Source organism: Neolamprologus brichardi, chromosome 5 (genome assembly GCF_056152115.1).
Source record: "Neolamprologus brichardi isolate AB-2024 chromosome 5, ASM5615211v1, whole genome shotgun sequence".
Classification (NCBI taxonomy): Eukaryota; Metazoa; Chordata; class Actinopteri; order Cichliformes; family Cichlidae; genus Neolamprologus; species Neolamprologus brichardi.
Window position 1 is genome coordinate 33,236,471 of NC_142108.1, and position 15,976 is coordinate 33,252,446.

At 45.6% G+C, this 15,976-nt stretch overlaps 2 protein-coding genes across 2 annotated transcripts in view; both read left to right on the forward strand.

The window, feature by feature from the left end:
* The window catches only part of LOC148102864 (immunoglobulin superfamily member 11-like), a 61,444-nt gene extending 53,444 nt beyond the window's left edge, over positions 1-8,000 (forward strand). Inside the window, exons 3-6 of the mRNA XM_087841116.1 lie at positions 5,407-5,442; positions 6,968-7,252; positions 7,362-7,493; positions 7,915-8,000. Of these exons, the coding sequence (XP_087697242.1) occupies positions 5,407-5,442; positions 6,968-7,252; positions 7,362-7,493; positions 7,915-8,000 (539 nt within the window). The remainder of the gene's footprint in view (positions 1-5,406; positions 5,443-6,967; positions 7,253-7,361; positions 7,494-7,914) is intronic.
* Positions 8,001-12,846: 4,846 nt separating this feature from the next.
* Positions 12,847-15,267, forward strand: LOC148102866 (butyrophilin subfamily 2 member A2-like). The gene is made up of 5 exons (XM_087841232.1): positions 12,847-13,198; positions 13,371-13,406; positions 14,203-14,487; positions 14,597-14,728; positions 15,179-15,267. The coding sequence occupies exons 1-5, from the start codon at positions 12,847-12,849 to the stop codon at positions 15,265-15,267; spliced, it is 894 nt and encodes a 297-aa protein (XP_087697358.1).
* Positions 15,268-15,976: the final 709 nt, after the last annotated feature.

A 15,976-nucleotide genomic window follows, 5' to 3' on the forward strand; every position in this document is an offset into this window, starting at 1 on the left:
TAAAGTGGACGCGCATTTTGGGTGTGCTAAATAGGAACCGATGAAGATGGACAGGCTGACGACTTCTTAAATTCAGTCTGACTTTTGATCTCTTTGCTATAGGGGAGACTGGGGATAGTTGTAACATTTTTGACATTTCTGTCTGTAAATTGGAGCTCTTTAAGGTAGTGGATTCAAAATGTAAAGTATTTACATGTCTCGGCTATTAAATAGTACAGCTATTTTCTCTGCAGCACAATTACTCATTGCATGGTATGGTCTCAAACACAAAGAGTGAAATGTTACAATTAACCCCATAGCCTGGGTTAGTTGTAACATATCATGGGGTGAAATGTAACACAATGAAATAAGTGTTACATTTAAAACAATTCTGATCATTTAAACATTAAATTATTGGTCCCAATTGTTTAGGAAGTCCTTATGTTTTTCTGTAATGTAATGTATGACAAAACATTAACATGTAATCTTTTTTTATTCAACGCATGAATGCACTTTTGTGCCATTTATGGAATTTTCTGCAACTGAATATTTCATTAATTTTGGTTGGTCTTCCTTGAGTTTGGCCTCATTGCCTCATTGTAACCTACAACTCTTGCACCAATTTTGAACATAACAATGAAGCTGAAAAAAATGTAGTTGTTCACCAGCATCGCAATTCCATTACTTTTTATCATGGCTTACCTTGGTGTGGTTTGCAAAGTGCTTCAGAAAGATGAGGAAATCTGTTTCTCGCACCCATCCTGATTTATTTCCACTACCAGTACTTCCTACTGGTCCATCTCTGACACAGTGGTCTGCATAATGTATGTGTGGGAACACAAACAGTGGAGGAATTGTGTTGCCAATAGCATTAACCGCATATACAAAAGCGACCAGTGAACCTCTCTGCTGATATCATTGCCCCAGCTTGTTTAATATAAGTTAAAGTAATAGTGTGGTGAGTTTTAACATCTGCATTATTGTTACAACTGACCCAGACTGTTGCTGTTACAACTGACCCAGACTCCTATAGCCATGAACTAGCTAACATTACAGCCAACGGCTAAAACATTAGCACCAAAGACCTACACAGAATATATCCACATAGACATACAAATAACATAATTTAAGTTTAATGCGTTTAACTGCAAAGCAGATAATGCTATTAGAAATTCAAATAAAGTAAAAAAAAAAAAAACCAACAACAACAACTTTCCACTGTGGTGCAGTAGTAATCTTGGAAACAAATATATGTCAGTCAAATATACGCGGACGTGCCCGAGTGGATAAAACTACACCTCTACGCCATTTCCGTGTCAAATCCGCATTTATCTGAACTCAAACTAAACCTGAAGTCATAAAGACGTCTTAAAATCAGGAGTTCAGTGAGATAGAGAAGCCTATTTCTGTTTCTTAGTTTAACAAAGCTGTTTGCAGCACATGCACAGTTTTATCAGCAAAAATGACTTGAACACAAACTCACCCGAGACTCTTCGGTCATGAGACTAATTTGTCCTCTTGTGCTGCCGGTAATCAATTATTATTAAACTCAATCAATATATCCAACGCACTGACCTCATCCAGCTTTTCGTCTATATTTCTTTTTCATTTTGAAACGTTCAGCTTGATTTGATTTGAAAGTGGAATTTATTACTGCGCCACCAACACTAATCAAAGTGAAAGTATTCAAGTGACCGGGGGCGCGTTCCAATTTGCTTCCTACTGAGAGACGTGACGCGGAAGTACCTGCGCGGTGGCCACAGAAGGAGCTGTTCCAAACACTAAGGAAAGGAGCTTCAGTACTTCCTTTCTTGCTTCCTGTAGCGTAGGATACAAGGGGCCATCCTTTATGAAAAGGGATGAGAAAATGCTGTCCCATAATTCATTGCGATGGATCATCTGACTGTTTATAAAAACCAGCGACATCAGTTGCCCAGATCATGTAAATGTTCATTGTAACTGCATTTTCTGTTTCACCCATAAGCTGCTGATATATTTATATGTTTTAACAACAGTCTTTTAAACTCTCAGCTGAACTCTGTGGAATAAAAACTTATTCTGCAGTGTGATATTCATTCTTATTGCTGAGTTGTTGTTGAAGCAGGCAAAACACTATATAAGCTCAAGATTGTAATCTATATTAACTATAAAAAAGTATATTTATTGTTCTGTATAATCAGTGTTCATTAGTAATGTCCTTTGCTTTAGGATTAATTTTTACTTCAGTCCAGATCAGCCGGAATAAGTAACAACTGGAGGAAATTTTTACTGCAGTCACAGAAATCCTAAACAGGGAGAGAAAAGAGCTACACAGCAGGTAAATATAAGAAAATAAGACGTGTTTAATTTCATATGCCTTGGGAAAGATTTTTTTATGTTATTATTATTTTTATTATTCCTTTATCTATTCAGGTAAAAATCTCATTGAGATTAAAAATCTTATTTCTAAGAGAGACTTGGCATCATGGCAGCAAAAGGCAAAAACACAGGCACCACATAACAACATAACAATTAAAACAAATACAATATTCTGTAGATCTCGCAGATTTACTAAGTGAATCAGAATCAGAAAGGGTTTTATTGCCAAATGTTGAGCAGGTTTACAACATTAGGAAATTGCTGCGGTACTTAGCGTAAACATACTGTCAGACAACGCTTAAATAAACATAAAAATAAAAATTAAAAGTGCTAAGTAGATATATACATGAGTGCAGGTGGTGATCAGTGCCAAACATGGAATGATGCAGTGAGCACAGCATAGGGTCATGTGTTAGTGGTGGGAACAGTCATATGGTTATTGTTCATGAGTCCAACAGCAGAGGGGAAGAAACTGTTCTTATGGCGAGAGGTTCTGGTGCGAATGGACCGGAGCCTCCTGCCTGAGGGGAGCAGGTCAAACAGACTGTATCCAGGGTGAGAAGGGTCAGCTGAGATCCGAGCTGCACGCCCCAGTGTCCTGGTGGTGTACAGGTCCTGCAGAGATGGGAGTCTGCAGCCAATCACCTTCTCAGCAGAGCGCACAACACGGTGCAGTCTCTGTTTGTCCCTGATAGTGGCTCCAGCGTACCACACGGTGATGGAGGAGGTGGGGATGGACTCGATGATTGCAGTGTAGAATTGCATAATCGTCCGTGTTGGCAGGTTGAATTTCTTCAGCTGCCTCAGGAAGTACATCCTCTGCTGGGCTTTCTTTATGACGGAGGTGATGGTGGGCTCCCACTTCAGGTCCTGGGTGATGGTGGTACACAGGAAGCGGAATGAGTCCACAGAGGTGATGAGGGTGTCAGTCAGGATGATGGAGGGGAGTGGGGCTGTGTGCTTCCTGAAGTCCACAATAATCTCCACTGTCTTCTGGGCATTCAGCACCAGGTTGTTGTGGCTGCACCAGGACACCAGACGTTCAACCTCCCTCCTGTAGGCAGACTCATCCCCGTCCAAGATGAGTCCAATAACGGTGGAATCATCTGCAAACTTGATTAGCTTGACAGACTGGTGGGTGGATGTGCAGCAGTTAGTGTACAGGGAGAAGAGCAGAGGAGAAAGAACACAGCCCTGAGGGGAGCTGATGGTCCGGAGTCCGAGACATTCTTTTCCAGCCTCACATGCTGCTTCCTGTCCATCAGGAAGTCAGTGATCCACCGGCAGATGGGATCGGGCACATTCATCTGGGAAAGCTTGCCTTGGAGATGGTCTGGAAGGATGGTGTTGAAGGCAGAGTTGAAGTCCACAAACAGGATCCTGGCGTAGGTTCCTAGGGAGTCCAGATGCTGCAGGATGAAGTGCAGAGCCATGTTGATAGCATCGTCTACAGGCCTGTTGGCTCTGTATGCAAACTGGAGGGGGTCCAGGAGGGGGGCCGTGAGGTAGAGGACTTGAAGCAGGCAGGCACATGACATGCCTGCAGTGAGGAGTTGAAAATGCCGCGGAGAATAAAACGGTTTGCAGTGAATAAAAAGGTATTCCAGAGAGGAAGAGCAGTGCTGAGCAATCACTGTTACATCTGTGCACCAGCCACTATTAATGTAGAAGCAGACGCCTATCCTGTGGTCTAACCAGACAGGGGCAGATCTAGAAGGGTGGCATGGGGTGGCAAGTGCCACCCTAAAATGATCAATAATGATGACATCATTGTTACTTCTGTGAAGCTGGACTCAGGACGTTTCCTGTTTGTGTTGATAAATGAAAGTCCTCCCAAACTCTGCTGTAACATGTAGTAAAGGTTGTTATTTCTCTGCTCTCACACACGATGTGTTGACATCTCCATCAGGAAAGAGAAGGACATGAGAGCATGACATCACATTTGCGCTGTAACCGCAGCTTCATGCTGTGTTCACAGGTGCAGCTCCGAAGTCAACAGTGAATATAAATGCTAAAACTGAATATATTGCATAGTGTGCCCCCCCCCCCCCCCCCCCCCCTCCACCATTAATAAATGGTTCAGCCCATAGCAGGACCGGCTTTTTTCTTGTTTTCAGTAGCAAGTAGTGATGGTAAATTTGATTCTTTTTACTGAATCGAGTTTTAATGAGTCACTCACCAAAGTGAATCGGATTTTTTGAGTCATTTGATTCACAGTCAGTTGACCAGAGAGTGCAAAAAATGTACATTTTCACTCAAACTTAATTTGTTTCTCTTTTCATGTAAATCCTACTGCTAAGATGAGTGATTCTAAAAGAAAAAAACTATTTTATAGAGCAACAAAATTTCTAAAGGGAACATTTATTTTGTTTCTTTTTATTTTATTAGTATTTTCCTTAAATGTGTCAAATATATATTTTCTCATCTAAATGTCCACTGAGCTGTGAGCCAGGGGGTGGTAATGCGCCTTAACATTTGTTGCCAACCAAGAAGAAGAAGAAGCTTTGAGCCAGGAGGGAGGGGGTGAGTGAGTCCTGAGTGATTCCTTTGCTCTATGATCCATTTCGCATATGACTGTGAAAGGCATAAGAGGAAGTAGTTCCTTCCGATTTAGACAATCCGAACGATATAGTTTCTTTCCACTGTGTTTCTGTTAATGAAAAACGACAAATTTACCCCAAAGTACTAAAATATCGATATTTTAATATGAGAATCGATTCTAGAACATAAATTACTGGTATCGGAGGAATCGATATTTCAATATCGATCCGCACACCACTAGTGGAAATAGTTTGAGGAACGCCAGAGGAGAAGCCATGTGCCTTCCACTATGGGCCAACTAATTGAATTATAGAAATTTTGGACTGCCTGCTCATCGCTTACGGAGTTGTTGGTGAGTAGAAAGCATCCTGAAAATAAACCCTTTAATAACTCTGCTGGAAGCTGTCACCTCATCAGTTTGTTACCTGAACCAAGAGATGTTCACAAAGGTGATGCAGAAACATCAGCTCCATCATGAGTTCATGATGCTGTGTGAAAAAAAAAACACATTTAATTTTTGCCTTTCAGAACTCACTTTGAAAGATCGATCAGGAGAAATCCCAGGTGAGTGATGATGTCACTGATGTGTGCATCTGTAACCTGTGTGAGCGGTTTGAGACCTGCTGACAGTGTTGGGGAGTAACAGAATACATGTACCGCCGTTACGTATTTAAAATACAAAATATGAGTAACTGTATTCCGTTACAGTTACCGTTTAAAAAGGTGGTATTTAGAATACAGTTACTTTGTTGAAATAAATGGATTACACGGCGGTACTTCCCTGTTTCATATTGTGGCGGGTCAGGACTGTTTGGGTTTTGTTTGACAGCTACGTTCTGTTGTTCCAGGCGGCAGCGTTACGGTTACCATGGTTACAGGGTGACGCTCTCTCTCTGCGTGTTTCCTGGGTGAGAGAGCCCTTTTTGTTGTTGTTGTGCTAAGCTAACAGGCAGAATGCTACAGGTATAGTTCTAAAGAATGTAGCATCATGGGCAGTGTAGTCCGTGCTGCAGGGAGAATGGACTGCCATACACGTTATGTGTCTGTGAGCGAGGGAGGGAGAAAAAGGAAAAGTACGAGCTGTCATCGAGCAAAAACGGGAGCTGGAAGCATGTAAATATAATAATAACCACTGCAGCCAAGAAGAGAGCCTGACGAGCCCAGTTGTAAGTAAGCTATTAAGACTCGACTGTACACCGTGTTCGTGTTTTCCTCCAAAAACAATAAGTTCTGTTGGAGCAGCCTTTCAACGCCTCTCTCTGTCTCTGCTAGCAAAGTTGACCCAGACAACAAAGTAAAGCTAGTTTTCAGCTACGAGCCGACACAGAACCCACCGTATTAGCCAGAGGTCCCTTTACTACGGTTCGGAGCCGCGGACCTTCAGTAACAGTAATAAATCACAGCAATAGTACATTCATGTAGTTGTAAACAGCATGATAATATATTAAGTAATCCAAAGTATTCAGAATACGTTACTCTCATTGAGTAACGTAACGGAATACGTTACAGAATACATTTTGGGGCATGTATTCTGTAATCTGTAATGGAATACATTTTAAAAGTAACCTTCCCAACACTGCCTGCTGAAATGTGACTTTGGTCAGATATACATCAGATCTGTGGTTGTGTCAGTAACGACCGATGAAGAGGAGTCGGTACTGAGCCTGACTCTGATGTCACTGAGCTCTACATGTGCAGTTTGTAGATGCTGCTGTGTGGACTGGGATCAAACCTGTGCTGGTGTCCAAATGTGTGAGTAATGGTACGTTCCCTCTGGGGCACAGAGTCGTAGCACACAGAGAACAGATGTAGAAATCAGACACACTCTGGGTCACAGTCTAACAAATCAATCTGTCTGAAAGCTCAATAATGATGACATCATTGTTATTTCTGTGAAGCTGGACTCAGGACGTTTCCTGTTTGTGTTGATAAATGAAAGTCCTCCCAAACTCTGCTGTAACATGTAGTAAAGGTTGTTATTTCTCTGTTCTCACACACGATGTGTTGACATCTCCATCAGGAAAGAGAAGGACATGAGAGCATGACATCACATTTGCGCTGTAACTGCAGCTTCATGCTGTGTTCACAGGTGCAGCTCCGAAGCCGTTTGTTGGGATCCTGAACATCAGCGAGGACGAGGCGCTGCTGAAGTGTGAGGTCAGAGGTGCTTCTCCGAAGCCTAAAGTAGAGTGGAGGGACAGCGATGGGAACATCCTTCCTGCTGAGGAGCCACAGGTGTCACACACAGGAGAGCGCTATGACATCACCCTCCTCACCACGGTGACCAGGACGAACAGCAGCCTCTTCCGCTGTGTAGCCACGCAGGAGGAGATGGGCCACGTGACCCGTGATCAGATCGACGTGCGTTACTGTGGTAAGATCTTATTGTGTCGTTGTTTAGACTGTGTTTAATGTTTGTGTGTATCCAGTGTGCTGTGTGTGGCGTCCTGCTTCAGTCCTGCATGAACTTTCATGTGTTTCAGAGAAAACGTCTGAGGTGAAGTCCTGCTGTGGAGTCGCTGTGTTCATAGGTTTGTGGTTTTCTGGAGTTGTGACTGTCGCTGTAGTTCTGGCTCCATTTGTAGCTGCAAAGTGCATCAGAAAACACAAGAAAGGTGAGTTAGAATAATGCATTTATTATTTATGATTTATTTCATATACCTGTAAGGTTAGACAGCCATATAACAGATGATTTGATCAGTGTCGAGTTCACATTCCTGACATTTTATGTTTGAATCTTTTGCTTTAAACAGGAAAACAGTGGTTTGTTTCCTAATAATTAAAAACTCATAATTCAGAGTGTGCACACCAGGATTATTCTGATAGTTCAACATGGAGCTGTTCATCTTCACATAAGGCCACCAAACGTTATCAGTTAATATTCAAGGTTCTGAGCATTAAATTATCATTTTAGTCTGACTACATGTTTTTGTACCATAGTTACCACAAACTGCTGCTTTTCTCCATCTGTGAGTAAAGCAGAGACATAATGTTATAATCTCATCCTTCATGTTGTCACTTTTTCTGCTTTTGCAGCTTCTCAGAGAAACCAGAGAGACGATCCTTCTAAGGAAGCTTGTAACGGTGACACTGAGCTGCCACTTCACTCACAAACCGTTTAGTATTACAACTGTAGTGTGTCTTTGGGAGGAGGCATATTTCAGGGGTAATGGATTCGTATCTCTGAGGTCAACACTGCTCGCTGGCTCCCCCCTCCCCACTGCTGTCAGACTCCACAACAAAGACTTTAACTGATCAAACACACACATCCACAAATGTGCAATAACACTAAGTGCAATATTCATTTCTGACATCGTTGTATTTTTACTCAGTTGTATATAGCATTTGTATTCTATTTTTATCCTATTGTATATTTTATTCTACTGTATATAGTATTTTATTTTATTCTGTACAGTTGTGTACTGTATTTATTCTTATTGTATTCTAATTTTGCTTCATAACTTTTACACTGTCCACTTCCTGCTGTGACAAAACAAAATCCCCACATGTGGGACTAATAAAGGTTATCTTATCTTACTGCTCGCTGGCTCCCCCTCCCTTACTGCTCCCTTACTGCTCGCTGGCTCCCCCTCCCTTACTGCTCCCTTACTGCTCGCTGGCTCCCCCTCCCTTACTGCTCCCTTACTGCTCGCTGGCTCCCCCTCCCTTACTGCTCGCTGGCTCCCCCTCCCTTACTGCTCCCTTACAGCTCACTGGCTCCCCCTCCCTTACTACTCGCTGGCTCCCCCTCCCTTACTGCTCGCTGGCTCCACCTCCCTTACTGCTCCCTTACTGCTCCCTTACTGCTCGCTGGCTCCCCCTCCCTTACTGCTCCCTTACTGCTCCCTTACTGCTCACTGGCTCCCCCTCCCTTACTGCTCCCTTACTGCTCGCTGGCTCCACCTCCCTTACTGCTCCCTTACTGCTCCCTGGCTACACCTCCCTTACTGCTCCCTTACTGCTCCCTGGCTACACCTCCCTTACTGCTCCCTTACTGCTCCCTGGCTACACCTCCCTTACTGCTTACTGGCTCCCCCTCCCTTACTGCTCCCTTACTGCTCGCTGGCTCGCCCTCCCTTACTGCTCACTGGCTCCCCCTCCCTTACTGCTCACTGGCTCCACCTCCCTTACTGCTCGCTGGCTCCCCCTCCCTTACTGCTCCCTTACTGCTCCCTTACTGCTCGCTGGCTCCCCCTCCCTTACTGCTCGCTGGCTCCCCCTCCCTTACTGCTCCTGGCTCCCCCTCACTTACTGCTCGCTGGCTCCCCCTCCCTTACTGCTCCCTTACTGCTCCCTTACTGCTCCCTTACTGCTCGCTGGCTCCCCCTCCCTTACTGCTCGCTGGCTCCCCCTCCCTTACTGCTCGCTGGCTCCACCTCCCTTACTGCTCCCTTACTGCTCCCTGGCTACACCTCCATTAGTGCTCCCTTACTGCTCACTGGCTCCCCCTCCCTTACTGCTCGCTGGCTCCCCCTCCCTTACTGCTCCCTTACTGCTCCCTGGTTACACCTCCCTTACTGCTCCCTTACTGCTCACTGGCTCCCCCTCCCTTACTGCTCCCTTACTGCTCCCTGGCTACACCTCCCTTACTGCTCCCTTACTGCTCACTGGCTCCCCCTCCCTTACTGCTCCCTTACTGCTCCCTGGCTACACCTCCCTTACTGCTCGCTGGCTCCCCCTCCCTTACTGCTCCCTTACTGCTCCCTTACTGCTCGCTGGCTCCCCCTCCCTTACTGCTCGCTGGCTCCCCCTCCCTTACTGCTCCCTTACTGCTCGCTGGCTCCCCCTCCCTTACTGCTCCCTTACTGCTCGCTGGCTCCCCCTCCCTTACTGCTCGCTGGCTCCCCCTCCCTTACTGCTCCCTTACTGCTCCCTTACTGCTCCCTGGCTACACCTCCCTTACTGCTCCCTTACTGCTCACTGGCTCCCCCTCCCTTACTGCTCCCTTACTGCTCCCTGGCTACACCTCCCTTACTGCTCCCTTACTGCTCCCTGGCTACACCTCCCTTACTGCTCGCTGGCTCCCCCTCCCTTACTGCTCTCTTACTGCTCCCTGGCTACACCTCCCTTACTCCTCCCTTACTGCTCACTGGCTCCCCCTCCCTTACTGCTCCCTTACTGCTCACTGGCTCCCCCTCCCTTACTGCTCCCTTACTGCTCCCTGGCTACACCTCCCTTACTGCTCGCTGGCTCCACCTCCCTTACTGCTCCCTTACTGCTCCCTGGCTACACCTCCCTTACTGCTCCCTTACTGCTCCCTGGCTACACCTCCCTTACTGCTCGCTGGCTCCCCCTCCCTTACTGCTCACTGGCTCCCCCTCCCTTACTGCTCACTGGCTCCACCTCCCTTACTGCTCGCTGGCTCCCCCTCCCTTACTGCTCCCTTACTGCTCCCTTACTGCTCGCTGGCTCCCCCTCCCTTACTGCTCGCTGGCTCCCCCTCCCTTACTGCTCCTGGCTCCCCCTCCCTTACTGCTCGCTGGCTCCCCCTCCCTTACTGCTCCCTTACTGCTCCCTTACTGCTCGCTGGCTCCCCCTCCCTTACTGCTCGCTGGCTCCCCCTCCCTTACTGCTCGCTGGTTCCACCTCCCTTACTGCTCCCTTACTGCTCACTGGCTCCCCCTCCCTTACTGCTCGCTGGCTCCCCCTCCCTTACTGCTCCCTTACTGCTCCCTGGTTACACCTCCCTTACTGCTCCCTTACTGCTCACTGGCTCCCCCTCCCTTACTGCTCCCTTACTGCTCCCTGGCTACACCTCCCTTACTGCTCCCTTACTGCTCACTGGCTCCCCCTCCCTTACTGCTCCCTTACTGCTCCCTGGCTACACCTCCCTTACTGCTCGCTGGCTCCCCCTCCCTTACTGCTCCCTTACTGCTCCCTTACTGCTCGCTGGCTCCCCCTCCCTTACTGCTCGCTGGCTCCCCCTCCCTTACTGCTCCCTTACTGCTCGCTGGCTCCCCCTCCCTTACTGCTCTCTTACTGCTCGCTGGCTCCCCCTCCCTTACTGCTCGCTGGCTCCCCCTCCCTTACTGCTCCCTTACTGCTCCCTTACTGCTCGCTGGCTCCCCCTCCCTTACTGCTCCCTGGCTACACCTCCCTTACTGCTCCCTTACTGCTCCCTGGCTACACCTCCCTTACTGCTCCCTTACTGCTCCCTGGCTACACCTCCCTTACTGCTCGCTGGCTCCCCCTCCCTTACTGCTCTCTTACTGCTCCCTGGCTACACCTCCCTTACTCCTCCCTTACTGCTCACTGGCTCCCCCTCCCTTACTGCTCCCTTACTGCTCACTGGCTCCCCCTCCCTTACTGCTCCCTTACTGCTCCCTGGCTACACCTCCCTTACTGCTCGCTGGCTCCACCTCCCTTACTGCTCCCTTACTGCTCCCTGGCTACACCTCCCTTACTGCTCCCTTACTGCTCCCTGGCTACACCTCCCTTACTGCTCCCTTACTGCTCCCTGGCTACACCTCCCTTACTGCTCGCTGGCTCCCCCTCCCTTACTGCTCCCTTACTGCTCCCTGGCTACACCTCCCTTACTGCTCCCTTACTGCTCCCTGGCTACACCTCCCTTACTGCTCCCTTACTGCTCCCTTACTGCTCCCTTACTGCTCCCTGGCTACAGGCCATTTACCATTTACCATTTACTGCTCCCTTACTGCTCCCTGGCTACACCTCCCTTACTGCTCCCTTACTGCTCCCTTACTGCTCGCTGGCTCCACCTCCCTTACACCTCCCTTACTGCTCGCTGGCTTCCCCCTCCCTTACTGCTCACTGGCTCCCCCTCCCTTACTGCTCACTGGCTCCACCTCCCTTACTGCTCCCTTACTGCTCACTGGCTCCACCTCCCTTACTGCTCGCTGGCTCCCCCTCCCTTACTGCTCGCTGGCTCCCCCTCCCTTACTGCTCCCTTCCTGCTCATTGGGTCGGCCTTCCCTACTGCTATACTTGCAGGCTCCACCTCTAGGCACGTCCTCCTGCAACCCCTTCATGAGCGCTCGAGGAGTCTGCAGTTGGATTTTTCAGTTTGTTGAAATGAAGTCTGTGTGGATTTTATATTTGTGGGCCTTTTTCCGGACTCTATCTGCAGTCAGTGGACTAGAAAACGGTACGAAAACTAATGACATTAAATATTTAAAATCTGCAGCTTCGAGCAAAAAAAGAAAATCTTCTGAATTTCTATAGAAATGAACTGACAGAGCAGTGATGGAAAAATTAGATCATTTTCTTTAGGAAAATATTGAAACCACAAATAAAAAACCGCTCACATCTGTGTGATCTTACAGTACTTGGAGTCAAAGTACTTAAAGAAAACGTCTCTGTATGTTGTTCTGTTGGATAGAAGCTGGACCAGCAGCAGGTGAGCCTTCTTCAGTATCCTGAGGAAATAAAGTCTCTGCTGGGTCTTTTTTTTTTTTTAATAGTAGCAGCAGCTTTCTTGTCCATTGAAGGTCCTCATTGATGGAAACTCCCAGAAATTTAAAGCAAGGCACTCTCTACCTCCTCACCCCCTATGTCCAGTGGGCTGAACATCCCTCTCTGTCGTCTCAAATCTATTATGACTTTTTTTTAAAACTTTAAAAAGTCCAGATGCTTTTCTTTCCAAGCTCCTTAGACAGACATCGGTATTATTAATAAGATTAAAAGGATTAATAATGGTACACATAAATGTTAATGTGAGGAAAACTATTATTTCACAGTAAGTTGTTTTACACATTTGCCTGAAACATAGTATGATACATGGACACACCTTCTATTTAGAAAAATAAAACCAATGAGGAAATGGCTTAAAGCTGTATTCTATCAGAAGCCACCAGATGGCGATAGAGCTCATCCTATCGCAGACTGTACTTAGGACATATCAGTGACCTAAGCTACAGAGAAGTGAAGTAAAACATCTGAACACACTGAGTCTGAGTTACAGTCAAACATCAAACTATGAACTGCATATTTCAACATACTGAATAAAACATGCTTCATTCTTCAGGTCCAGGAGTCGTCGAAGTGAATGTCTCAGAAGGAAGTGATGCCATCTTACCCTGCTCCCTGAGCACCAATCAGAACCTTGAACAGAAGCTCTTTGATTGGAAGAAAGATGACCAGAAGGAGGTTTTCCTGTACGCTGCTCGTGACGAGTACAATAATGGACGTCCAGGTCAAGACGAGCACTTCAGAGGACGGGTCTCACATTTTCCCCAAGAGCTGCAGTTTGGTAACGCCTCAATCGTCATCAGAAACACCACGGTGGCTGACAGTGGAGTCTACACCTGTGATTTTCCACATCTGCAGCCAGAAAAAAGGTTCTGCATTAAACTTGTTGTTGGTGAGTAGGAAGCATCCTGAAAATAAACCCTTTAATAACTCTGCTGGAAGCTGTCACCTCATCAGTTTGTTACCTGAACCAAGAGATGTTCACAAAGGTGATGCAGAAACATCAGCTCCATCATGAGTTCATGATGCTGTGTGAAAAAACACGTTTAATTTTTGCCTTTCAGAACTCACCTTGAAAGATCGATCAGCAGAAATCCCAGGTGAGTGATGATGTCACTGATGTGTGCATCTGTAATCTGTTATAAAGTTACGTTGAAACCAAGCACACCATTGTTTTTCTTGTGACATTACCAATAAGTTTGATGTGTCACATGGCCCTCTTCCTATTGAAAAAACAAAAGTTGTATCCAAGATGGCCGACTTCTAAATGGCCACCATGGTCACCACCCATCTGGAGGAGTTTGCCCCCTCACATATACTGATGTGCCACAAACAGGACTTTAATATCACCAACCATTCCCATGTTATTACGCTGTATCCATATAAATGGCCCACCCTGTACATCAGAGGAGTCGGTGCTGAGCCTGACTCTGATGTCACTGAGCTCTACATGTGCAGTTTGTAGATGCTGCTGTGTGGACTGGGATCAAACCTGTGCTGGTGTCCAAATGTGTGAGTAATGGTACGTTCCCTCTGGGGCACAGAGTCGTAGCAGACAGAGAGCAGATGTAGAAATCAGTGATGTTCTCAGTCAAGCCTTCAGATTTCTCTGATCAGTCTGTAAGGTCACACTCTGGGTCACAGTCTAACAAATCAATCTGTCTGAAAGCTCAATAATGATGACATCATTGTTATTTCTGTGAAGCTGGACTCAGGACGTTTCCTGTTTGTGTTGATAAATGAAAGTCCTCCCAAACTCTGCTGTAACATGTAGTAAAGGTTGTTATTTCTCTGTTCTCACACACGATGTGTTGACATCTCCATCAGGAAAGAGAAGGACATGAGAGCATGACATCACATTTGCGCTGTAACTGCAGCTTCATGCTGTGTTCACAGGTGCAGCTCCGAAGCCGTTTGTTGGGATCCTGAACATCAGCGAGGACGAGGCGCTGCTGAAGTGTGAGGTCAGAGGTGCTTCTCCGAAGCCTAAAGTAGAGTGGAGGGACAGTGATGGGAACATCCTTCCTGCTGAGGAGCCACAGCTGTCACACACAGGAGAGCGCTATGACGTCACCCTCCTCACCACGGTGACCAGGACGAACAGCAGCCTCTTCCACTGTGTAGCCACGCAGGAGGAGATGGGCCACGTGACCCGTGATCAGATCGACGTGCGTTACTGTGGTAAGATCTTATTGTGTCGTTGTTTAGACTGTGTTTAATGTTTGTGTGTATCCAGTGTGCTGTGTGTGGCGTCCTACTTCAGTCCTGCATGAACTTTCATGTGTTTCAGAGAAAACGTCTGAGGTGAAGTCCTGCTGTGGAGTCGCTGTGTTCATAGGTTTGTGGTTTTCTGGAGTTGTGACTGTCGCTGCAGCTCTGGCTCCATTTGTAGCTGCAAAGTACATCAGAAAACACAAGAAAGGTGAGTTAGAATAATGCATTTATTATTTATGATTTATTTCATATACCTGTAAGGTTAGACAGCCATATAACAGATGATTTGATCAGTGTCGAGTTCACATTCTTGACATTTTATGTTTGAATCTTTTGCTTTAAACAGGAAAATAAAAACTCATAATTATTAATAATTAATAATCCTGGTGTACACACTAAGTCAGAGTGTGCACAGCAGGATTATTCTGATAGTTTCAGGCACATTCATGTCAACATGGAGCTGTTCATCTTCACATAATGCCACCAAACTTTATCAGTTAATATTCAAGGTTCTGAGCATTAAATTATCATTTTAGTCTGACTACATGTTTTTATGCCACAATTACCACAAACTGCTGCTTTTCTCCATCTGTGAGTAAAGCAGAGACATGATGTTATAATCTCATCCTTCATGTTCTCACTTTTTCTTCTTTTGCAGCTTCTCAGAGAAACCAGAGAGACGATCCTTCTAAGGAAGCTTGTAACGGTGACACTTCACTCACAAACTGTTTAACATCACAGCTGTAGTGTGTTTGTATATTTCAGGGGAAATGGATTTGTATCTCTGAGGTCAACATTACTTTTTTAAATATTGTGTATTTTCATTCCTTTTATTGTTTTCTGTCTCGTTGTGTCTCCATGTTTCTCACTGCTGTCTGTGAGGAGTCAGTGAGATCATATTGATCATATCAACTCTGTTTCACTCCAAAATCTCAGGGACTCGAACCACAAGGAGCAGATTCACCACATAATGCCTTAAAAATTAGCAGAAAGCCAACTTTGAACACAAAGGCAGCTTATGAAATGTGGTAATAATGGCTGCTGTGTGTTAAAGTGGTGGTTATGAAGGTGCTTACTAGTTTTTACCACCAAGCCGTACGACACCTCAACCACAACACTTAAACACACACAACACAGCACTCAGAAGCTACCCTGCAGCTTCACAAGTACTCTGTTTAATCTGCACTGGTCACTTCACTTTATTGTCATTGATATTTATATTTAAAGTGCAATACTGTAATTTTCTGCTGCTCATTCCTGTGCAATATCCCATCTGCCCTCCCGTCATATTTCTTTTCAAGATTTTCTTATTTAATCACTAGTGTACATATATTTATATTTATAGATACATATATATTTAGTCATCTTTTCTCTTTTACCATGTCTCTCTAATATTTAGCTCCTTACTATTCTTATATTTTTATATTTTATTTTATTATATTTTATTATATTTTCT